Source organism: Triturus cristatus, chromosome 12 (assembly GCF_964204655.1).
Source record: "Triturus cristatus chromosome 12, aTriCri1.1, whole genome shotgun sequence".
NCBI classification, from domain to species: domain Eukaryota; kingdom Metazoa; phylum Chordata; class Amphibia; order Caudata; family Salamandridae; genus Triturus; species Triturus cristatus.
In genome coordinates, this window is record NC_140595.1 from 237860847 (window position 1) to 237886013 (window position 25167).

At 43.0% G+C, this 25167-nt stretch overlaps 1 protein-coding gene across 1 annotated transcript in view; it reads right to left on the minus strand.

The window, feature by feature from the left end:
• Positions 1-25167, minus strand: part of TMEM170A (transmembrane protein 170A) — a 178816-nt gene that overhangs the window by 70571 nt on the left and 83078 nt on the right. The window contains exon 2 of the mRNA XM_085637537.1: positions 22756-22926. Within this exon, the coding sequence (XP_085493663.1) occupies positions 22756-22926 (171 nt within the window). The remainder of the gene's footprint in view (positions 1-22755; positions 22927-25167) is intronic.

Here is a 25167-nt window from a genome sequence, read left to right on the forward strand (position 1 = left end):
AGATGAACTTATAATCAAATTTCTTTGTAAATTTTTAAATTGTGATGCTTTTATGATAATTTTTATCGAAATAAAGCCTTTTTGACTGACTGACTGACTAGGTGTATAGGTTTAAGAGTGCATGTGGAAACAGTTGTTTGGGTCACTGAGTGTATTTATTTGTGTGTTGGTGAGCGAATATATGTTTTAGTTGTACATCTTCAACAAAGTAAAAAAATAAAAGGCATTGTATGTGAGAGTTGGTGTATATAAATAAGAATGTGTAAGAGTCAGTGATTGTGAGAGTAACTATATGAATGAGTGTATAATTGTAATGGTGATTTTTTAACATATTAACTATGAGTTACTATGTGTTTGAATAAATGAGGTGTTGTTGGATAATTGTGTAAGTGAGTAAATGTGTGATTAATTTTTTTTCATGAGTGAGTAGGATGACTGCATAACCGACTAAGATGACTGCTGATGTGTCAATGTCTATATATGTGTATAAGTGCATTTGATAGTGCTCTACTAATTAGTGACTGCATGTATAAATGATTCTGTTGTTGAATGGGGAGTTGTGTGTGTAGACTTAGGAATCAGTGAGTGGGTATGTAGTAACTGGTATTGGTATGTCAATGGTTTCAAATATGGTACTCTGTATTTTACAGTGAGTGATGAAAGTTTATACTAGTGTGCAATGAGGTGTATCAGATTGTCACATGGATGATGTCATCAGTGATGTCACTGGCCAAGTCATGAATGATGCAATATGTGACATCATCAGCAGTGCATTGCGGGCACGCGAGTTATAGTTAGCAGAACTAACTATAACGGAGGAATTTCTATGGGTTTGTACGAGTGAAATGGCCAGCTAACTATAATACCCCTGAAACCTATGGTTTTTTCAGTGAATTTCTAAGGTTTTTTAAAATGCTAATTTCTAACTATAACGTCTCTGAAACCTATAGTTTTTTCAGTGAATTTCAAAGGTGTTTTTTAAATGCTAATTTCTAACTATAACGTCTCTGAAACCTATGTTTTTTTTAGTGAATATATATATATATATATATATATATATATATATATATATATATTATCTACTAGCGGTCGCCAGTAGATAGTTATAGTTAGGACCGAGTTCCCATAGGAAATCTGAAAATTCTATTTTGAATAACTTTGGCGCCGGTTGACTTATCTTCGTGAAAATCTCAAAACTAATGGGGCGCTCCGCTCAGCTCCTACCCTGAAAGTCTCGGGGTGATTCGTCAAGCGGGGGCTGAGAAAAAAGGGGGGTCCCAAAATGCGTTTTCCCCATAGGACCTGTAGTCGAAGGTACAGCCCGAACGGCTGAACAGAATTACTTAAAATTTGGCAAAGAGGTAGTCCTCAGGTCAGGCATGTGCCTTTTGCATATATGGTGTCAATCTTTTCAGTAGTTCCTGAGAAAATTGCAGTTAAAAGTACATAAATATCTATATGCGCGCACGGTGCGCGCACGGTGCGCGCACCAAATGTCCGCGAGCGTAATTCTGATTGGTGGTTAGATGTCAGTCAACATTCCAATCGGTCGAAATCAGGAAGTGTCGGATGCCGTTTTGTGTGCGACAGTGAAAAAGAAAGGTGGAGAACGTGAAAAGGGGGCAGGGTAGAGAGTTCCTGACCCCCTAGCCTTTGTCAGGGGGTCCCTGAAGGACTCCGAAGGGTGAAAAAAACATTTTATTTTTTTTCAAAAAATCGCGGGGTGCGCGCACGGTGCGCGCACCCCCCAGCCGCCATTTTGAGTTTTAGAGGCAGAAGAGAGCTAAAAACACAAGTGGAGAACGTGAAAAGGGGGCAGGGTAGAGAATCCCTGACCCCCTAGACCTTCTTAGGGGGTCCCTAAAGGACCTCGTAAATCAAAAAATAACATTTAGTTTAATAAAAAAAATTGCCGGTGCGCGCACCGTGAAAAACCCTTAAAAAAAAAAAGACATTTTAAACTGTTTAAGTTTATAGAAGATATTAACTATGCTGTTCAACTTTATCCAAATTCATAAAAAAAGAGCTGAGCCATTCCATATTACAGGATACAGTCAATCTATAACTATATACATAGCCAGTTTATTGTAAAATAAATATATATAAAATATAATAATACATACATAAATTAGCATTTAAAAAAACCTTGCAAATTCACTAAAAAAAACATAGGTTTCACACACGTTATAGTTAGGAATTAGCATTTAAAAAACCTTGCAAATTCACTGAAAAAACCATAGGTTTCACACATGTTATAGTTAGCTGGACATTTCACTCGTAAAAAACCATTGAAATTCCCCCGTTATAGTTAGTTCAGCTAACTATAACTCGCGCGACCGCAATCCACTGCTGATGACGTCACATATTACATCACTCATGACATGGTCAGTGACATCACTCATGACATCACTGATGACATCTCAAATGACTCACTTATAGAGTCAGTTACGCACCTAGAAAATCATCCATTCACACACTTGTACAGCCACTCATTCTTCCACAGGCCTTTCCCTATATATATTATACATATTTAAACTTTACAGAAACACACACTCACTGGATGACGTCATCAGTGATGTAATATGTGACGTCATCAGCAGTGGATTGCGGTCGCGCGAGTTATAGTTAGCTGAACTAACTATAACGGGGGAATTTCAATGGTTTTTTACGAGTGAAATGTCCAGCTAACTATAACTTGTGTGAAACCTATGGTTATTTCAGTGAATTTGCAAGGTTTTTTAAATGCTAATTCCTAACTATAACGTGTGTGAAACCTATGGTTTTTTTAGTGAATATATATATATATATATATATATATATATATATATATGTATATTTATTTTTTCACAGAAAAAAACATAGGTTTCAGGGGTGTTATAGTTAGCTGGACATTTCACTCAGTGGCTGATAAAAGCGAGTGTCACCGAGTTGGCGCAAACATTCTGCGCGGTATGTCGGGGTGTTCATTACAACAATGGCACCACCTTTATCCGCCGACTTGATGGTAATCGAAGGATCAGTTGCCAACGTTTGTAAAGCTTTTTTCTCATTGCCCGGTGGATTGTGAAAGAACCGGTTTTTGGTGGTACTCAAAGCATTGACATCATTTGTAACAGCTTTTTCAAACGTTAAAACTTGAACTGGAACAAGATGACTCGGGGGGGGGGGGTGGGGGTTGGAAGTCAAACGATTTTTCAACCCAGTGTTGAGGGGTTCAGTTGCCACATTGGTGGTATCCTTATTTTTGAAGAAAAATTGGAGTATGATTTGGAAGGGATCCCCTCCAATGAAGGGTACAAATCCTAGCCCTCTATTCAAGGCTGCATGTTCATCTGATGTCAAGGCCTAATTACTGAGATTCACCACAAGACTTAATCCTTGCTCGTCCCTGGTTGGATACCTTTTGTTTTGCTGCGCGTGCCTGGTGGTGACGAGGGAGGGGTCAAATGCACCTGGGCCTGTTGGTCTCTTCGCCTGCCTCTGGCGCGTCCCCGACCTTGCCCTAAAAAAAGTGGTTGTTGTAGAATTGGGGATATGGCTGGAAGGGCAATGTTTGCGGGGGAAAGGGTGGGTTTGAATAGCCCCATGATCCCGGGGGCCACCGTTGTGTTTGAGGGCGGCCAAAAGATCGACCTCTATTATGAAAACTCTTATTATGCCCACAACCTCTGTTTGATTGCCCCTGTTGGTTTGTGGAATCAGAATCACTAGACCACTCATCCGTGCCCGACGATGAATAGTTTGATCCGTAGCGCTTGCCCTTTTTGTTGAACCCAGGTGGAACAAAATTGTCACTAATGTACAGATAAACCTTCTCCATCGTGAAGCTTGCCAAATCCTTTTTAAATTTCTCAATTTTGGCCATCAATATAGAACCTTTGAACTCTTTATTTTGTTTATTGGATTCCTCTTTGTTCTTTTTAAAAAGAGTGACTGTGATAACAGATTTGATCTGCGCGTCCAATGCTTGTATTTCAAGAAGGATGGTATCAGCAACGCGTTTGGCTGTGCTAATTATCAACACTTGCCAATAACGCGTGCATTGCCACGCGATAAGAGACCAATCTTTCAGGAATGTTTTATCTTTCAGAAAGAGTCTTGGGGTGTTTGTAACTATTAAGCCAGTTGGGGAACAGTGTGGTTTTAAATATTCAGTCATAATCGCACCATGTACTACGGTACGTGAATGCGATTTCCTGAGTACCAATAACGAGGCCCAGTCATCACCTTGACCTGCACTGGCACTTTGTATCGTGTCAATAATGCTGGGACTGGTCGTTAGGATAGATTGTACAGTGTCGTCATCAAAGGCTAGACCCATAAGTTCCGCCTTCTTATATGCCACAAATAAATGAAGTGAAGGTGAGTTCAGAAACTAGAGCTATCTACTTGCAATCACAAGTCTGAATGCATATAAGTAAAAAGGGACCCGCAGCCAAGGCTGCTCAAAAACAAAAATACAAAGCGGAGGGTCCAAGGGAAAATTTAGAGACCAGGACAGATACTTTCCCTAAGAGACTAAGAAACACACTAAATTATCTGTGAGTCTATTAGGTTACACTGCGCCCATCACTGAGTAACTTACTTCAGCTCATCATCCAGTGGATTTTAGTGTATCCTAGCAATTGTTTAAAACATCCCAGAGCTCCTCCCTCTCAGTGAGGGGGTTGTAGGCCTCGGCTGTACTAGGAGTTACAGCCGGGAGGAGATCCCAGATGATTAAGCTTGTCACCTTGGTGAGTGAGTGGATTCCATCTCTTAATTAGGACTTCCCTGTGTATGAGTAAGTACTATCCGGTTGTGTACAAGACGCCAGAGGGCGCTGTGTAACATAATGGACCCACAGATAATTTAGTGTGTTTCTGAGTCTCTTAGGGAAAGTATCTGTGCAGGTCTCTAAATTTTCCATTGGACCCTCCTCCCTCCGCTTTGTATTTTAGTTTTTCCTGTGCCATTTTTTCTTTATGGCAGTTTGCACCAGGACTATCTTCTCTATAGCAGTCCTGCACTTGTTCTTCCCTGCAGCGCCACCCATTGTCCACCTCCATTCGAGATGCATGGCCACTGTCTCCCCACCTCCACTCACAAGGGAAGTGCCTCATAGGGTGGTACTAACGCCAGTGTTTATGCTTGTGATGACACAAATAACATTGTGTCAGCTGCGGGCGCTTGGGTGCTGCATCTGCCTGGGTAACGCCATCTAGCCATGCAATGCTGAAACACATTAACATTGACAAAGCTTATAGATCTCATATTGCCAAGACCTATTGGCTTTGCAGATGCCTGGAGGGAGATTAGCAGGCACTGCACATCCACTGTGGTTTGTGGGATCCCCATTGCCAAATGCATTTAGAAGCAGAGCTTTGCAAAGCCCTAGGGCCATTAGCAATGAAAGCAGCACCCTGCATTGTTCAAGCCCCCTGTACAATTCATGAACACAAATGTCACTGGGGGTTGACACCACATACATCCAAGACACACCACCAAATTCCATACCATGCCACAAAATTCCACAGCACACCACATAATTCAACTCCACAACATACCACTCCACAACATACCATTCCACATAATTACACTCTATGACACACAATCCTACTCCACATAATTCCAATACACTCAATACCACATATTTCCACTGCACACCATGCCACATAATTCCACTACACAAATACACTCCACACCACACAATTCCAACATACACAATTCCACAACTAACAATTCGAATCCAGCCCACATAATTCCACTCCACACCACATATATCCACTCCACTGCAATCCAAAACACATGGGTAAAAGACATTGTCGTTTACATCGCCAATACCTCTAACTCTCGCAAATGCTAGACCAATTTGCATTGCAAATGTTTGTTATACTTGGCGCCCCTTTTGAAGTAAGAGAAGCTTCTGGAGTTCTCCCCCCCCCCCCCATCCCACAACAGTGTCTAGAATTGCCTGCCTCCCTGTCCTGGGTCCAATTTGTCTGGGGGTAATATAGGCTAGTGTTAAGTCCTTTGTGAGGGTGCTGGGCCAGTGCCTTTCAAGTGCAAACGTGGTAGGGGACAGCTCCGTCCTCCCCCAAATCAAGTAAGCATGGCCTGTCCTTCCAACATCCAGACCCTCTTTTGTGATACCTTCTGGCAGGAAACCATAAAGGCCAACTGTCAACTAAATCTGGTCATGTGAACCAGGATACGGGCTGCAGACACCAAATATTTAGGACAATACATTGGCAACTTTTTAAAAGTAGCATTTTTAGAATTGTGACTTAAAATCCAACTTTACCATTAAAGAGATTTTTTAAATTACAATTCCTTGGATACCAAATATGACATTCCCACCTGCTCCTAAACAAAAGTTATCACTTATTAAATGTAATAAGTTAACCCAATGTTATCCAATGAGAGAGGTAGGCCTTGCAATCGTGAAAAACATTTGAGAGTTTTTCACTACCAGGATACGTGAAACTTAAAAGTACATGTCCAACTTTTCAAATACAAAGCACCCTGCCCTCTCTTCTGTTTGGAGTCTACCATAGGAGTGATTTATATGTATTAAAAAGGAAGATTTAGGCCAGGCAAAAGATTTATTCTGCAAGGCCGAAAATGGCTGTTTAAAAATAGGCTGCGATGGCAGGCCTCAGAGAGGTTTGAAAGGGTTACTTAAGTGGGTGGCACAATAAGTGCTGCAGGCCCACAAGTAGCATTTAATTTACATTCCCTGGGTACCTGTAGTACCACTTTACTAGGGACGTCTAAGTTAATTAAAGGTGCCAATTGGGTGTAAGCCAATCTTACCATGTTGACAGGAGTGAGCACAAGCACATTAGCATGGGTTAGCAGTGGTTTGGTGTGCAGATTCCTGCAGCCAACAAAAACAAATTGAGCAAAACAGGTGTAAAGGCAAAAGGTTTAGGTGAGAATCATGTCAGGTATAACAGTTGGCCCTCAGGACGTACAGAAGAAGAAGCAATAATAAATGATAACAAAACATGCTACAAACTTGCTTCTTTTACAATGTTTGATTTATACTTTGAAGCAAAATAAACTCATGCCAGATATGGTAGCGTCTAATTGTAGTGTGCTAAATTCAAAATTCTAACTATAATCAATAAAGTGAAGGGTGAGCAAGAGAGCAAAATCACCATAATCATCATCAACATACTGGGGTGCAGATACCCCTACTCTGGCATAGGTTCAGAGTCAGAACCAAAAGGATAATGGAGCCTCTGCTTGTAGTTGCAACATGGCAAAGGTAACTGATTAGAATCAGGTTGTATCAACACCAGTTGAGCTTTTGGGAATTCATAGCGCAACATAAGTAGGGCTCAAGCTGTAATTAATTCGGGGGGGGACTGACATTGGTGTTGGCATTTGATCCTTTGGTTCATTTGTACCTGCAATGGTGTAGCAAGGACCATCATAGATTTCAGGGCTAGAGTAGAAGTCTGTACTAGCGTTGGTGTAGGTCCAGTTATGGGTCCCAAGGGCACAGATACACCAGGGATAGAGCTGCTTGTGGCAACCCAATTGGAGGTGCCTGTGGTTCCATGAAGTGCACTAGGGAAGCAAAAAGGTCACCAAATATTTGCAGCATGGCCTTGATCTGCTACGAGGTCGATGAAGGCATGATAATTTGGCATGCATTAGCGTCAGCTGCAGAATCGTTCCATTGCCGAAACCATCGCTCTTGTGCCTTCTCTTTGAAGTGCGAGTGGTGGGATGGGTTTGAGCCCCACTTTGCTTTATTATGCTTACACTTGGGCTACAATTTCGAGAAGGAGCGCAACATTGACAAGGTATGAGAAGGGTCTCTGGACTGGTACTAAGTCCTCTCCTGTGACGTGGATGGGGAGCAGTACTTAGGCATAGGGTGAGAATTCTTGTGCTTGGCGAAATACAGCTTTGCCTCCCCTTCTCGGATCCCCTTTAAGTGCATGAGAGGGCACTTATTGTATGACTAAAGAGTTCTGTCTCAAACCCAGACAAAGAACAAACTTGTGCAGGTTTGTGGTCGATGTCTGCTTCCTGCAGTTACGGAATGGATAGAAACCTATCATTTTGAGTAAGGACATAGCTCCCTAGCACACTACTGAAATCTTTTTCCTCACTTCTCTGTTTGGTTTTAAATAAGTCAACCATAAAAGATACAACCACAGAATAAAAATGACTGTCATAATATCCATCATCTCAATTAATTCACTCACAGGACAAGCTAATAAGATATAAACGAACAGTATATAAAAAAAGACATTACAAATCAAAAGATCATCATAAATAATTTCTCATTCTAATAGCACTCTGCAGGTACTTAACTACTGCTAAACAAACGTGTATTGAGGATATCGTTTGAATAAAAACCATGGCTTGTCTACATCGCCTGAGGTTGGCACACCTCAAAAATTGAACAGAAAAATTGTGCCTAAAAGGCACATAAAATTTACAAAATAACAGAAAGTGCTTCATCGACTAGGGAGAGCAAGAGTCACAAGGACAAACAGGTAAAATCACATTAAATGAAACAGGCATGGGAAAAGCAACCATAAAATGCAGTGATCATTTTAACATATTCTCTGAGGGCCATGAGAAACCGAAACAAAGTAAGGTTCAATCCATTGACTAGTAATTATTGGCAAATAATTACTCAACATATGTTTTTGAGACTCAATTCACACATGACTGAGTTGGCACATGACTAAACAGCTATTCTTTAAAAAACATTCTTACAAGAAACAAACAAATCATCAGGGCTATCAAATAATTCTGACATGTTCAGGTTACAGCTGAAATTCTCAATATAAGCTAGCCACCGAATCGCCGTGGCCTCATCTAGACCGATATAGTCTTCCAATAACAGCCAAGTAAAAGTTTGACTTTTGATCCAGATGGAGAGCCAAAAAAGAGCAGGACATACCCCGATATAATGGTTAATGTAGTCCAACCCTAATTCTGAATGACACAAATGGGTGCATGTGCTCTGAGGGCCAGTAGGCAACCTTCTCGGAAATCTATTCTCTACTTTCTGATTATCATCATAGCCCTGTATTCCCCATAGCACCACACCATATGATGCAATTCAGAGGCCTTTTAACTTGTAAACCGTAAGTAATTCTCTGATGCAGGGTGTCTGTGTAAGCAATTGCCTCGAAGCTCTACCCAGCTTTAAGCCACAGTTAAACAGTGCCACTATACTTCTCCCAAAAGCCCATCCCTGATGCGATCCAACGGGGACCACACACAGGCATCATAAAATAGGACCCTCGAATAAGAAAAAGTGGAAACAGAGCTAATCTTTTTTTTAATTTATTTTTATTGATTGCAGCAAACAGTACATATTTTACAATTAATGCAGAAGTCAATTCACCAGAATCATTGACGCGGAAGACATGGGTCAGTTTCATTAAGTAATACCAGCCCTTGGTTAGATTGTTCTTGAATCTCAAATGTCCAGTCTGCCTGAGGAGGCTTACAACGGTAATCTGGGCGGTACACACATATCCCCCCTGTAAGCATTCCATGTACCCCATATTTCCATCCACTTTCTCAGGCACCCCTTGGACACATACTGTTTCCTCCCTGAACATGCGCCAGTCCATATCATTTTCCCATTCCTTCACTGTCGGTACATCCTGTGCCCCCCATTTCTTGCTATGTGTCTTAGCTACCATCTCACCCAGAGACACCCATGTTCTCTCTTTACTGCCCAAATCTGTTGGTTCCCAGACGTGTAGCAAACAGCATTTTGGCTCTGGTGCTAGCCTCTCTCCCAGTACTTCCCCCATGCAACGGACAACAGCACTCCAGTAACTACTAATGTATGGACATTCCCATATAATATGCAGGAACTTACCCTCCACGCCACATTGCCTTCTGCAGTTAGGGTCTTTTCTATATCCCATCTTGACCAAAGCAGGCACGTGACATATATTCTGTGCAATATTTTCAGTTGCACTAACTTCATTTTAAAGGATATTGATACCTCCTTTGGCGATGCCAACGCCTCCTGCCACTCCTCCTCCTCTAGCTCCGACAAGTCCTTCTCCCACTTTTCACGGAGTTGCGGAAGGGGATCTCGTGAGTGGTTAATCAATTTCGAGTAGGTCAGGGAAATTGCCTTATATCCTCCAGAGGCGATTACATCTGTCGGGATCACCGTCCTCAAGGCATGTTGTACCTGCAGGTACCCGAATCTCTCGGTGTCCACCAACTCATGTTCTTGTTGCAGTGTCGCGAAGGACATTACCTCTCCCTTTTTCAAAAGGTCCCCCACCCGAGATAGCCCACTGGTATCTCATTTATCAAAACCCTTTGTTAGCCAGAGGGAGCCAAATTGTTCCGTATCCCACAACGGAGTGGTCACTGTTATGGTCTTAGCCCATCCCATACTCCTCTGTACCGAATGCCACACCTGCACCAAGTGTTTTGTGGGGCCTGTCAGACCGAATTTCGTGGGTCTGGAATATAAAGCTTGTGTATGATTAATTCCAGACAGGAGCCACCTATCCATAGCATATCCTGGATCATTCTGAGGTCGGTATACGCAATGGTTAATGGCGGCTAGCTGCGCAACCCAGTAATACTTTTTAATATTTGGCAGCCCCATGCCTCCATCATACCAGCACTTTACTAATTTCGGGAATGATATTCGTGGTGGTCTATTGCCCCAGAGAAGCGTTCTCTGCGCACTTTCCACCGCTGCAAAATAAGATGTGGGGCAATGTTGGGTGAGTTATGGAGGATGTACATGAAACGAGGCAACAACATCATCTTGAAGAGCACCGCTCTACCTAGTAGTGATAGCTGAAGCGTCTTCCAGTATTCCACATCGTACCATAGCCGCTACAGCGGCGGTAGCAAGTTGGAAGCATAGTAAAGTTTGGGATCTTTCGTAATGAACAGCCCTAGATATTTAAAGCCATCTTTGGCTATCGTCACTTTGCAGTCCCTGAGGAAGGCTGGCGGATAGCCATACAATACAAATATTATTGATTTTGACCAGTTAATGGTATAACCGGAATAGGTACCAAAGTTAGTAAATATATTAAGAACCCTATATAGGGGCCTCTCTGGGGAGGCCAAGTGTAGCAGAATGTCGTCTGTGTATAGGGAGATACGGTCTTCCCAACGCTCTGCCCATCGCAGTCCCCGAATTATAGGGTCGTTCCGATTCCAGTAGGCTAGGGGCTCTAACATTAACGCAAATAATAGCGGTGACAAGGGACACCCCTGTCGTGTCCCACTGCGGAGTTAAAAAATGGCAGACTTTTTCTTATTAGCAACTACCTGGGTGAGGGGGTCAGCATATAGGAGTCGTATCCAGCCAATACATTTTGGCCCAAACCCAAGTTTTTCCAGGATAGCAAGAGATATGGCCATTCAATGGTATCAAATGCCATGGTGGGATCCAAGGACATCACCACTGCGTCTTCTCTTATAGTGTCCACCCTTCCCATCACTCCATACAATTGTCGCAAGATTTATGATGTGTTTCTGGACGGCATAAAGCCAGATTGGTCCAGATGGACTAAACCAGAATTTACCCGAGCCAGTCTGGTGGCCAATAATTTAGCCAGAATTTGGACCTCTGCATTCAGCAGCGATATGGGTCGATATGAAGAGCATTTATGTTTAGGTTTTCCATCTTTATATATCACCGCCAGAGTGGCTATCCTCTGGTCTAGCAGGAGGCGTCCCTTCCCAAGGCTCTCTTCATACATCGCCTTAAGGTGGGGCGCTATTCTATCCGGCCTTATTTTATAAAGCTCAATCAGGAGACCATTTGGGCCCATCGCCTTCCCTGTCTGGAGATTCCGAATAGCTTGAGTTATTTCTTCCTAGGCGAGGTCACTATCTAGCGAAGTTCTATCTCCTTCCGTTAGTAACGGTAGATTGCATTTCCGACAACAGCCCTTTCACTTCCCTGTCCGGCCTGGTGACCGTAAACATATAAAGTTGCTCATAATATCAAGCAAATTTGTTAGCAATGTCTTGCATGTCTGTGAGACCGTCCCCAAAATCCATTACAAGTTCTGTGACCAGCCGACTCGCCATTTCTCTCCTGTCTAGCCACACCAGCAGTTTCCCAGCTTTGTCCCCTAGCTCATATATGCGCCCTAACTTGTGTCTATCCAGCGTTCTCGCCTGTCCCTCACTTCACCCCTATACTCCTCCTGCTTCAACTTGAGAATGTGCGCACTATCTCGCCCCTCTGGTGCAGAAAGTTCACTTTCTAATTTCAGTATCTCCTCTTCTAATTGGAGAAGCTCTGCATTCTTTTCCTTCTTTGCTCCTGCTATCTGGGACACTGCATGTCCACGTATCACCATTTTGAAGGCTTCCCAGAGGATCTGTGCCGAGTCTACAGAACCTTAATTTTCCCTAAAATAGTGATCTATTTCCTGAGTGACCTTCAATTTGATATTCAGATTGGGAATGGGCCATGGGTTTATGGGCGCCAACCTAGTATTGCTACCCTTCCCCATCTCCACTTGCACCCATACTGGAGAGTGGTCTGATATACCCTTTGCGGAAACAGAGCTAATCTTGGTTTGATTTACAACACAGGAATTACATTTGTATTTTTTCGGGCCTATGATCATAAGATTGGTTTTTGTATTTATGTTAAGATCAAAAGTTAAAATGTATCAGAAAGCTGCAGAAGCCCAAGTGAAGTCAGAGCCATAAACACTACGTCATCTGCATAAAGAAGAGAAGATATGGGACAAGTGCCAAAGCATGGCACATCAATGCAGAGTTAATTTTGTTTAGAAATCAAATCCATTGATGTACAGAATAAAACGAAGCCAGGACGCAACCCTGTCTTACTTCACTTGAGATGTGAAAAAGTTTGGTTATTTCTTCATATGGGCCATAGCTGACATGGACGTTGACTTACAGTGTCGGCCATAAAGCTCTAAAGTGGTTAGCATCTTTCCTGGAAAACTGCACTTTCCAGGTCCTCCAGAAGCCTTTCTGCTCCAAAGTGGTTTGTTTGCCTCAGGGAGTTCCACAGGGCTCCTTGCAGAGCTCTACCCTTTTTAATTTGTACATCCGCCCCCTGTCAGATAACATTGTGAGACATGGCTTAAAAATAATATCCTATGCCAACGACACTCAGCTGATCGTCACCTTATCCCAAAACTCAGATGCTGCTGCTGTGGCTTTGAGGCCCTGCTTGTCTCAGGTATCCCAATGGATGGACCTTAACTGACTGAAGTTTAACGCAGGTAAGATGGAGGTCCAGATCCTTGGCAAGCAGTCCACGATCTGATCCTCAGCCTGGTGACCAGAATCCCTGGGTCCCTTTGCTCAGCCTAACCCCATGGTTAAAAACTTGGGTGTTTGGTTTGACGATAAACTCACTTTTGAGAGTCTAATCACAGCCTTAGCAGGCAAGTGTTTTGGCATTATTAGATCTCTCAAATATTTTATCCATCTCCTACCATTCTTGGCCCAGAAAAGTGTGATCCAGGCTTTAGTGGTCTCTCAGGTGGACTATTGTAACGTCTTATACGTGGGAGCCTCTCAGGATAGGATCAAGAGACTCCAGTGAATACAGAATTAGGTGGCTCGCCTGCTGCTTAAACTCCCGAAGTGTGCATCTATTAGTAAGGCACTTCAGAAACTGCACTGGCTCTCGGTAGAAAAGCGCCTTTCCTTTAAGGCCCTTTGCTACGGTTATAGGATCAATAGGAAGACTGGGCTGACGTATCTACACTCTCTTCTCCCTCCATACTCTCCTAGAAGATGCCTCAGGTCCTTTGAGGCACTACTTTTGCAATTGCCCAGAATCAAGAAAGCTCGAGCTGGTGATGGATCTTTTTGCTTTCTTGCTTCTAAACTCTGGAATTCCCTTCTGTTGAGTCTGAGGCAATCCCCAGGCAGAGCCACAGTTTTTCAAAAAACTCAAGACTTGGCTTTTTTAGGCCTCCCTCTCCAGTTTGTCTCCTAAGCTTGTTTCCAACTGCTCAGCACTGGGACACTGCTCACAGGAGTAGCTAAATAAAAAAAGATATAAGGCGATAACACTTTGATTGCTTTTGTTGCCCTTTTGAAGATTGACACAGTAATACCATGGGACCAAGAGAGGAGTAGACCAGATTTGGAAAAGCCCTCAAAATGTTAGTTAGGAGAGGTGCCCATCAATCGATGTTTGCCTTGAATAAATCTACAGGGACCCCATCAGGGCCTGGAGCCTTTCCCTTAGTGCATATGTTAATGGCTTTGAGTCCATCATTGTGGTCCACAACAAAGCAGCAAGACATTACTACATCACTGCCAGTAGGCGTGGTAGTTGGGATGCCACCACTATAAACTTTTGAAAAATTAGTTAACCAATTATCAGAAGAAACAACATCATGCCCTGGGTCAGAAAAAACCTGGTGAAATCATTTTAGAAGTCGTCAGAAAAAAATATCAAAGTCTGGGAGCTGAGATCAGGATCTCGGTCAAAAAGGAACTGATATCAGCACGGCGGGTGGCACTTATGTGCAGCTCTGCAACATCACTTCCAACTGAATGTGGAGCCAGTGAAAAGCCCACACAGTAGTACCTAGTGGCATGTGGGAGCACTGCTATTAAAAAACCTTTTCAGATCCAGTCTGGCACTTTGGGAGTATTCAGAGGTGAAGAATCTGCAGATAGAAATATCCATCAGAATACTCTTTATGGGCCGGAGCAAGTGGGGTTATGATGCAGGCTGTGTGGCACTGGGCAAGACAGGAGGCACATTAAGTCCCTAGTGAGCATCCCACACAGACTGACAAAAGTAAAGTCCTCCCAGGCGCATACAAAGGAAGTGAAACTATTACTTTGTGTATATCAGATTTAATGCTGGTGTCTTTTTTCACAAGTTTAATGATGGTATTAGGGCTCAGATTTTATTTATGCTGTTTTGTGTTAAAGAGGCTGATTCAGACTGCAAAAAATGGCCTAAACTCCATCAGGACAATGGATTAAAATACTCTGTCGCCCTGATAGAATACCCATCCTCCGAATCTAGAGATGCCTGCCAACCCAGCCAACATCTTTTACATTAGCAGGAACCGCTGTCACCTGTCTCCAGATTCCTAAACAACTAGCTTCTCTAGTTAATGCACACTGGAAATATTGTCACTTGTTAGCTTAGTCAGATGAGTTACAAGGATTAGTACTGATTGACCCATACCATTCTTATCTCATTCAGGTTATCGCTATTTCAGAGTTTCTCTTATTGACAGGCCATTGGCAAAAAAAAAAAAAACATCACGTTTGTTCCTCCTACTTTCTTCCCAGTCTTAGGCTGTAGCACAATTTTGCCCTTACATGTTTTTTAAGTGTTGGATATCTCACTACCCTTGCCAACACTTTGGCACATAGGAAGTGTGCCCCCTGCAGAAAATACTATGTGAAGTTGACATTGTAGTGCACAAAATAACTCCCTACTTACTGGTTCAAACTTTTTCAGCTCCTAATGATGCTACTTTTTATTCACCCTGTTGCTTTGTTCATTCCTCAGGTAGAGGTGTTAGCCTTCTGATATTCATCATTGTATTCCTACAAAGAATAGGCTCATTCTGGTCTTCAGGAAATAGGTTGATAAAATTGCCTTTCATAATTCCATCATCAACAATTTGCTCAATATTTTCTAGGCTATGTTTAATATAATCGTGAACCTAAAATGTATTTGTTGATTTCCCATTGAGGTGCAAGGAATACTAGCACCTCTCTCTTGGCAATGTCCCTGTAGGGGCTGCCTCTTGTATTACACTGTGGGTACTAAAGACATCTGCATTGATCCGATTAAAATGTGCTGGCCTGTCCTAGTTTAATTCTGGATTTCAGGGGCGTAGCCAAGCTGCCATGATGGATTGACGTTGAGTTAGCTCCACAAACATCCTGTATCATCCTTGCACCCCTGCTACTTGGAAAGCCTGATCTGTTGGAGGTGGAGAGGGGGTCGGATTGGTGCACCCTGACACAGACCAAGGGCTGCGACCAGATTGCTGATCAGCTGTGTAATGGGGCCAGGCGGACGTTTTTGTAGGTGCACAGGCAGCTAGTGAAGAGATTTCTTTGGCAACTAAACTCCAGGCAATCACAGACACCAGGATGGCACTAGAGGGGAAGTTCTGAGGCGTGGGTGACAAAGTCGCACTCCTCTGGCAGCACTTTAGAAATATGGCAGAGAGAATGACGACAGATGAGGCACACATTGCAATAACTTAAGATCATATTCAAACCCTCACAGAAAAAGTGAAAAGTATGCAGAGGGTGCCGAGGATAGGTCCAGGCAGAACAATATCAGGCTGGTTGGTGTACCAGAGGGACTTGAGGGCCAGTACCCCCCAACGGTTCCTGACCGACTGGTTCACATCCTGGATGCCTCAGGAAACCCTCTATTCATGCTTTTTGGAGGAAAGGACTCACTGAGCCTTGTTCAGAAGGCCCCAGCTGGCAAACCACCACATCCCATGATTGCCAGAATATTAAAGTACCTCGACACAATGTTAAAGTACCTGAGACAGAATATTGTGGGCTGCATGTTTGAAGCCCAAACTCTACTGCAATAGAGCCAAAATAATGATATTTATAGATTGCACTACACGCATCCAGCAGCAGTGAAAATCTTTCACCACTGTTGAGACCAAATTCCAGGCTATACAACTGACCTACGTGTGTCTACATTTGGCCAAGATAAAAGTTCTGTTTAGAGTAAAACCTACTAGTTTTGAAGACCCAAAAACTGATGCCACAAGGGGGGACCCTACGCTGTCCACAGGGAGAAAGATCTAAAATGCCATGTCAAGACACTGTGTGGAGAGAGGGACCTGGATCAAGACAGATGAACTAATTGACAACAGATGTTACTGATGACAAAAAAACAACCACCCAGTGAAACAGAAGCAACCCATAATTATGGATACCTGCTGAGCAAAAATGCAGAAGAAAACATGACTGTATTTATGGGATATGGGGTCTGGGAGTGCTTGTTGAATACACACTCCATAAGACCCATTTGCACTTATATTGAGGTACGGCCTGGTGACAGTGTGATAAGTGGCTGATATGTTTAACACTACATAGTGAAGACAAATGGTTCAGGGGCAGAGTGTTTGGGGGAGAGGAATTTGAGTTTTAGGCTCAAAATTGTCACTGACCGGGCAGACATATCCCTTCTCTACATTGATAAACTACAAGGCAATACAGGATAATAGTAACTAGCAATGTTCTGTCATATGTTATGAAACACTCCCCAGAGGTGCTGCTTACCTTAGAGACCCCTTTACTGGGTTGCAACTGTAGAGTTGTAACAAGTTATGTCAAAACCAAGTCATACCACACTGACTTCACTAAAAGGTTGACAGGGAAGCACTACTTATCAAAATGTACTCTCCATTTCTGGCCTTAGATTCATTCATTGGCACACTTGGAAGACACATGGTATTGTCAAGTTCCCTAGAAGGCCAGGCATGAACACCATTTAGTGTTTACGCCCCCCCCCCCATCTTATCAATAGAGCCCTTAAATCCCTCATTGATATGCTGTCACAGTTCCAACAGAGACAAACATCACAGGAGGGGACTTTGAAGCAGTTATGTACCGCCCTAGACTAACCATTCAAAGTGGGCACTGTCGCTGGGCCTCTGCAATACGTGGAGGATGTGGCACCCATGGGTAGGCAGCACACCTTCTACTCCCATTCACACTCTTCTTCTTCTCATATTGATCATATTTTGTCCCAGCTGCTAAAATTGCAGGAGTGCAGGCAGTCCAGATTTTATCAAGGTCTTTGTCGGACCATTCACCATTAGAGCTATGGAGATGGGGCTGAGCCCCGGAAAATATGATTGTTAAACGCCAGGTGGCTGAATGACGAACAATTTGCATTCACCCGCGAAGAAGAGATTGGGACTTTCTTTATGATTAACAAGGATACTGTGCATTCCACCATAATCCTGAGGTAGAATTTCAAAGAGACAATTAGGTGGGGGGGCTTTGTCCTTTTAACAAAGCAAAAAATAAATAAAGTAGTAAGGAAATAGAGGCACTGGAGAAGATCGTCACTAGGCTAGAACAGGAAATGCTCCAAGTTAATTATGTAGACCATGTTTGGAACACAGAAGCTGCTAGGCACGTGCAGCAGCAGCGCTTAGTGGATCGTCTTGGTGGCTTGCAAATATAGAATTTTGAGCTGGGTACAAAGTTAGCAAGTTATTGTATTGGCTGGCTAATTGCAAGGTTAAGACCAGTTATTGAAGATAGGGGTAAAAAGGTCCCGATCCCTTACTAGCCATATATTGGGCTAGAGCCTTCGTGGTTTCTTGCCCTGGACAGGGGGAAACCCCTAACCCTTGGATCCTTATCGACTGAATGCAGCGACCCGAGCAGGCATTACGCCGTGACACAGAGAATCCATAGGAATTTACCTTACACGATGTGCTGACCAAGAAAATATACCTTTTCAACCGCCCTTAGGAAGCCCCAGGCCGGATGGCCATGTAAAGGGGTGAAACACGTGTTGGCTGTTCTCTCACTCACTATCACGGATATAGTGACTACATCGTTAAAAAAGCCATACAAATGAACCAATGTATGATTGGAATTTTTCCACAAAAAATATAGGATACAAATCTTGACCAGACAATCCTGTTCTGAAGGTTAAGACCAGGATTGCTTATTATCTGAGGTTCAAATAAAGGTATGGTATCCAATACCTAGTCGAAAGTCTGAGACTTTGTGAAATGTTACCAGTAAACATATAAATACCCAACCCCGCAGCAAAGCTGGAGAATCCAAAATTCAGAAATCTGGCGACGCGCTACTTAGCTCTGAAACATGTGTTTGAAATTGATGCCCCTTTAACTCTGAAGGACAGTGTAGCCAGGTCTTCCAGGAAGACCCCATGGATTTCCCATCAAATTATTTCAACAAATATACATCTATAGGTACACCACACTTGTTGACACGTTATGAAGAGACTCTTCAAACATGAAATAAGAGGGGCCACAATAGTGGTGATCCCAAAGCCTGACAACCTAGCAATGGAGTGTTCCCCTTATTGCCCTATTTTCTCTCAATTAAAACAGATGCAAAGATCTTGGCAAAAATAATGGCAAATAGATTGGCCAGGGTTGTCTGGTCATTTGTTCATACAGACCAACATGGATTTATGATGGGGTGGAGCACATGTCATTGTCTCAGATGGTTTCCCGCGGCTCTTACAAGAGCCAACAAACTCATGGTCCCTTCGTACTAGACTTTGAACAGGCCTTTGATTGAGTCCACTGGCTGTTCATGAAAATGAACTTTGGTCTACTCTTCTCCTCATGTCAAACTTCTTTGACCTGAACCTTGGGCCCAAATCCGATCAAGGGGACGATGCTGCCCCTATGTCGAAGCAGAGAGAGGCACCAGGCAAGGAAGTCCCCTATCCTCACTCCTCTTTGCCCTGATTATAGAGCCACTTGCTAAAAGGATTAGGTAAGATGCCCAGGCACATGGATTTCAATGGTGCAATGGTTCAGAAAATAAGACTAGCACCATACGTGGAGGATTTGCTGCTCTACATACAGAGACTGCAAAGCTTGATCCTCATACTAGTGAGATTTTTCAAATTATGAAGAGATGTCTGAGAGTAAATTGGACTAAATCGAACTGTGTCTCACGCCCTGGAGCAACCGCAGACTGACTAACCCATAATTTGCTCATTATTTGAAATGATCATGCTTCTCTGGCTCTTTTATTTACTTCAGAAGTACCCCATCTCAAGTCCTTCATAGTTCTTCCCTGAAACCCAGTCAATGATTGGGAACAAATTGATATTCGCAGATGGAGATGATCCAGATTCCAGGCTGGAAAGAGAGTCTCCTCCCAAGATATAATCTAAAGGTCTTGCTCTCTTTCAGCATTCTACCAGAATTAACTAGAGTTGCACTTAAGTGTTGACAGCAAACACTAAGGTACATAAAGTGGCATGAAGTTCCAACTGGTGAGACCCCACTGTGGCATGGAACCTGGCTGGCCCAAGTGGAAGGCCTACAGGGACTCAAATATGGGAACTTCATATGCCTAAATAAATCTCCCAGCTTTGAGAACTCATTGAAGTCCTATGAACAATTCATGGATGAATAGACCCTACATCAATCCCAGTTTTATAAATATCTGCAGCTCAGCCATGCCATCAATACCCACATTAAAAGAGCAACCCCACTACCTTAATATTAGCCACTGGTATTCAAAATCATCACGTTGCAACTGAATGGCTAAGCCATCTCACAAGTTTATAAATCTTTTGTTATAAGCATACCTGACCTCATGACAGATCTGAGATCTCGTAGGGAACAGGATGTGGGCCTCCAGCTGTCTAACGATCTCCTCCTGCCTCAGACTTTCAGAATTTAAATACTTTCACAGGGGCTATCACCTCCTCCAGAGCTCCAGAGAAGGGGCAAATGACCAAATACAAGCTGCTCTGTGTCTTCTTTTATATGACATGAGACTTTCAGTAAAAGAAGATTACTGGAAAGCAATCTACACTATCCTAAGCGACATTCTGGGAATCCTAGCTATTCCAGTGATGAAGCAGGCGATCCTTGGAATCATGGGCGACTAGGAGGTCCATAGGTACCAGATGCCCTATTTGCCATAGAAGCAATGGTTTCTAACAGGCGTATTGCGTTTTACTGAAATGGTGTGCATGCACATCTGCATATGGTATGGCGCTGTGGTATAGATTATTATGCCAGGGTGGAGGAACAGGTATACAGAGAGAGTTAAAGGAAACACAAGAACATTTGGGGCTCCAAACCGTGTCATTTTCAAAACCTATTGCATGATGTAGAACGGTATAAGGTCTTTGTATTTTTTACCTTCAAGAAGACACACATAGTTGATGCTCATACCAAACGTTGGGTGGGGGTGAGCACTGTCTACTGTTTTTAGATATTGGTTGGTGTTTTGTTTCTTGCTTCCTTCTGGGTTTTTTACAGTCCTAAATTGAAAATCTGAAGATTTATATCTAAAAAAAGAAATTCTGGGTTTCCATATAGGTTTTTCCCTTTTGAGCTTGAAAATATGCAAACCCATTTGGGGTTCTGTCCTTAATGTAAATTAATACTACTGGAGTAACTCGAAGTTTACCTTTTTCTTTTTTTTTGACAGAAGGCTACTGGCCTTTTAACCCAGTTTGTGCAGTGACCGAGAAACTGACAATGGTACCAGCAGGTTTAAATTTAAGACACAGGCTTTTTACCTGCACCACTGTGGGAAGACTACTTACTGGCTCTCCCTTTGAAAAGGGTGCCTGCCAGTGGAAACAATTACAACGGTCACGGTTAGGCACCTGAACCTTTACTTTTGGGCACATAGTGGGAATGTACCAATTATGTTCTATCAGTCACCCCACACAGATTTAAGGGACCTGTTGAAACTCAACTCAACTCAACTGGCCCAGGGTTCCAGTGAATTGGACTTTGACCACTACTGGTCAATAGTGGACACACATCTGGTTCCCTGGACATTCAACGAAGCTGTTCAGGTTTTCTGAGAGTGGTTTGGAGAGAGGGATTTTGTATAGTCATTTTTGAAGTCTATAGGTATTGGCTCTTATGGGGTGCCTCCATTGAGTTAAGAGCATCCATGGGTTCTAAAGGCACCTGTTCAAAGTAGAACCTGGGTACCAGTATCCTTGTCTTTATTCCACCAGACAAATTCTAATTTTTAGAGCGGAGGTGAGCTGACCTCAAGCATCCCCTATTGAATAACATCAGCAACCGTGCTGTGGTTTTACTACAATCCCTGCCAGATGCATTCCCCCTCTCTTCTTCCCCGATGGTCTTTTGACACTACTGGAATGAATTTGAAAAAACTACAACTTCCCATTTGGGAAATGCATTTGGATAAGAGGCGGTTTAAGTTCTTTTGCTCTACATAATAAGAATATGGCTCATGTAAAAAGCCAGATAAACATTAACTACCTTTATGCGTATCAATGTGTTTTAAATGTTTTCGTTTTATATTATGTGCTTGTTGGGAGTATACCATCTAATTAACAGAACGTGCAAACACAGTTAAAATATTTAAATGCAATCCATAGTGTGTTTTACCACCCTGGAGATACAGCTCTGGTCAACATTGTGTCTGCGGTGCAGAGTGCAACGTAACTCAGAATTAAGACTACTACCTCAAGTGTGTTGCAATTTCTTATCTTCAGGTGAGTGCTCCGTGTAACCATCTTTGGATTTCAGAGGGTCTTCCTGAATTTCGATTATATCTTACCTTGGTATTCTAAAGCACAATACAGAGGTGCCTTCGTGCATTTACTGTGTTCAGACTGTAGTGGCAGCACAGAAAAACCACCGTTATTTTGATCTTGGCCAAGAGTAACTTATTCATTAAATGAGGAGAAGCGCTATCCAAGACAGTATTCAGCACGACAAACACTGGTGAGATGCTAGAAACAGGGATGGGCGCATGCCATTTATTATACAAACATGTTTACAGTAAGTACAAGCACACAGAGCCCAGTGTTAATTGCTTTAAAAGCAGTTGACAGCCCCCAAAATAGGTGACGGAGATAAACAGGCTAAGAATGAAAAAGAAGCCGGATTAAAAAAAAAAAACAGAAAGTAAAAGAACAGTCGGGGCGTTCTCTGAGCTCTCAGTAAGGGAGCAACTATTTTGTTTCCTGCTATAATTCATGCATAAATGTATAATCAAAAAGAGAAACGTTTTAAAAATGTGTACATTTTAGCTGCTTTTAATAGGTTCAGCACATACTTGTCAGAATACCAGCAGAAATTGGTCCGATTATGCCCATCAGCAGGATACCAACAGACATGAACTTCCCGTATTTGTGATGCCAGAGTGTGAACAGTGCCAGTAACCCAGCAGGGACATGGAACGAGATGGAGGAGACCAGGGCCCACAGAAATACACCATACCACATCTCTGTAAAACCAAAGACAGAAACATGAATATTACTTGACTGAACAATGGCAATCTTTGCTGTAGGAAAACCGGAAGCCTGGCCTCACTCACAAAGGGCAATGATCTACAGGCCAGGCAGTGCCTCAATTTTTTTTTATTTTTTTGAAACTTTAGTTTTTATCGTTTTATCATAATACGAGAGTAAACAGTGCTAGTTCTCGGTAACATTCAGTAGGTACATTGATGTAAGATAATAGCAGTGGCATATTCACAACGGGTGAGCATACAGTACATAGTACATAGGCAGTTCAAAAAGACAGCAGACCAACCTGGGTCACTCAGATCTCCCTACAGTCCAGAACCCACTCCTAACAAATATACTTCTATCAGGAGATATGCTGAGTGCAGGTTCTAATTTGGGAAGACAATAGTACAGTAGCGTCCTCAGTACAAACACAGGTGAGCAAAAAGACACCAAGCCCAACACGGTGGATTCCCCAGCGCAGCATCACATCCATTATTTTCTCGGCTCCAACCTGAGGCCCTACATAAAACATAAATCTGTTAGACAAGGGCGTCTACTGTTCCACAGCCTCTGGAACATCAGCTTGGGATCCCGCTGAGCGAGCCAGTAGTGGGCTCCAAATATTTTTAGGTTTCGAGGACCTAGCTAACAGTTCAGCATGTAAAGTCAATTGGTCTTGGCAGTATATCAAGTCCACCTGCCATTCTTTAAATTTTGGGGCCTGTCCTCTACCCCACCTGCAAGCCACTCTACGCTTAGCTAACAATAAAGCAATAGCAAGGAATTTACGACAGGAATTTGGTATGAGTTTAGTGTAACTTAACAATGCTAGTAACGGCGTGCACTCCAGAACAATGGGAACCATCCGGTGCAGAGCTTCGAACACCGGAGACCAATATTCACTCACCCTAGGACATTCCCCGGCCAGATGTAAAAAATCAGCCCCTGGGCTACCACATTTATCACAGTTATCCGTTGTTCTAAGGTTGAATCTGTGCATTTTAACAGAGGTGTAATAGAAGCGTTGCAGAAATTTATAGTGTGTGATGCGAAGCCTAGAACTGGCAGAGATCTGTTCTGTTTGAAGGCTACAATATTCCCATTGGTCGTCAGTTATGTCAAAGCCCAAATCCTGAGTCCACTTGGCACGGGAAGAGCTGGGCGGTTCTGCTTGTTGCTAACGAATAGTGCGATAGAGTATAGAAACCAAGTGTCCCGGTGACGTGGCACGTAATAGCAGATGTAAGGGAGGGAATGTTGGCGGTTCCTGAGGGAACCCGGGGGTGATTGATCGTAAACCTGACATAGAGGAAAATGTCTAACGATGTAGACTGGATGTCTTGAAAAAGACTCTCAGAGGTGCGAAACTTTCCATTGTAATAAAGATCCCCCCCCATGTGTTAACTTTGATACGTTCACATAGTTTGCGGAATCCTGTTTCCTGCAGGAGTGGCATGCTTGGATGATAGGTAAGCGGTAGAAGTGGCGAATATAACATTGGGCATGGAAGAAGAGCAAGAATGCGTCGCCATGCGTCCACCGTGCATGTAACAGTGGTGGGCTCAACATCTCGCGTGCGGGGAGGCGTATGCAGCATTCCATCCATTGAAATGGGGTCCGCCAGCCAGTGTTCTGCTGCAATCTGTGGCATGTATCTAGGGGGATGAAACCAGTAAAACGCATAGTGGGCCTGTGCAATTATATAATAGAGTTCGAAATCTGGCACATTAAACCCCCCTTGAGCATATGGTTGCATGAGAACTTTCCATTGTAAACAGGACTGTTTACCCCCCCCCCAATAGACTTGTCATTTCTGACCTAAGCCTTTGGAAGAAATATCGCCCGGGATGGAACGGAATATTTTTAAAAAGGTGCAATAGTTGTGGCAAAACCACCATGCTGCCCGCCCCACTAACGTCAGTGGCAAAGAGATCCACCGAGTGCCATTTTCCGTGATCCGATGGATAGCGGTACTGTAGTTGAGGCGCATCAGTTCCTCCCTATATCTAGCTAGGACAATCCCCAGATAACATAAGTCAGAGTCACACCACTCCAGAGGGAAATCCAAGGGAAATCTTACGGCTGCAGGAGTCTAAGGAAAGATTTGTGACTTTCCCCAGTTTATATATATCCCTGAAAGTTTACCGAACACTATAAATTCCTGCAAGAGGGGGTTCAAGTTTTCTCGTGGGTGTCTAACGTATAACGTTATGTCGTCCGCATATAAGGAGACAAGT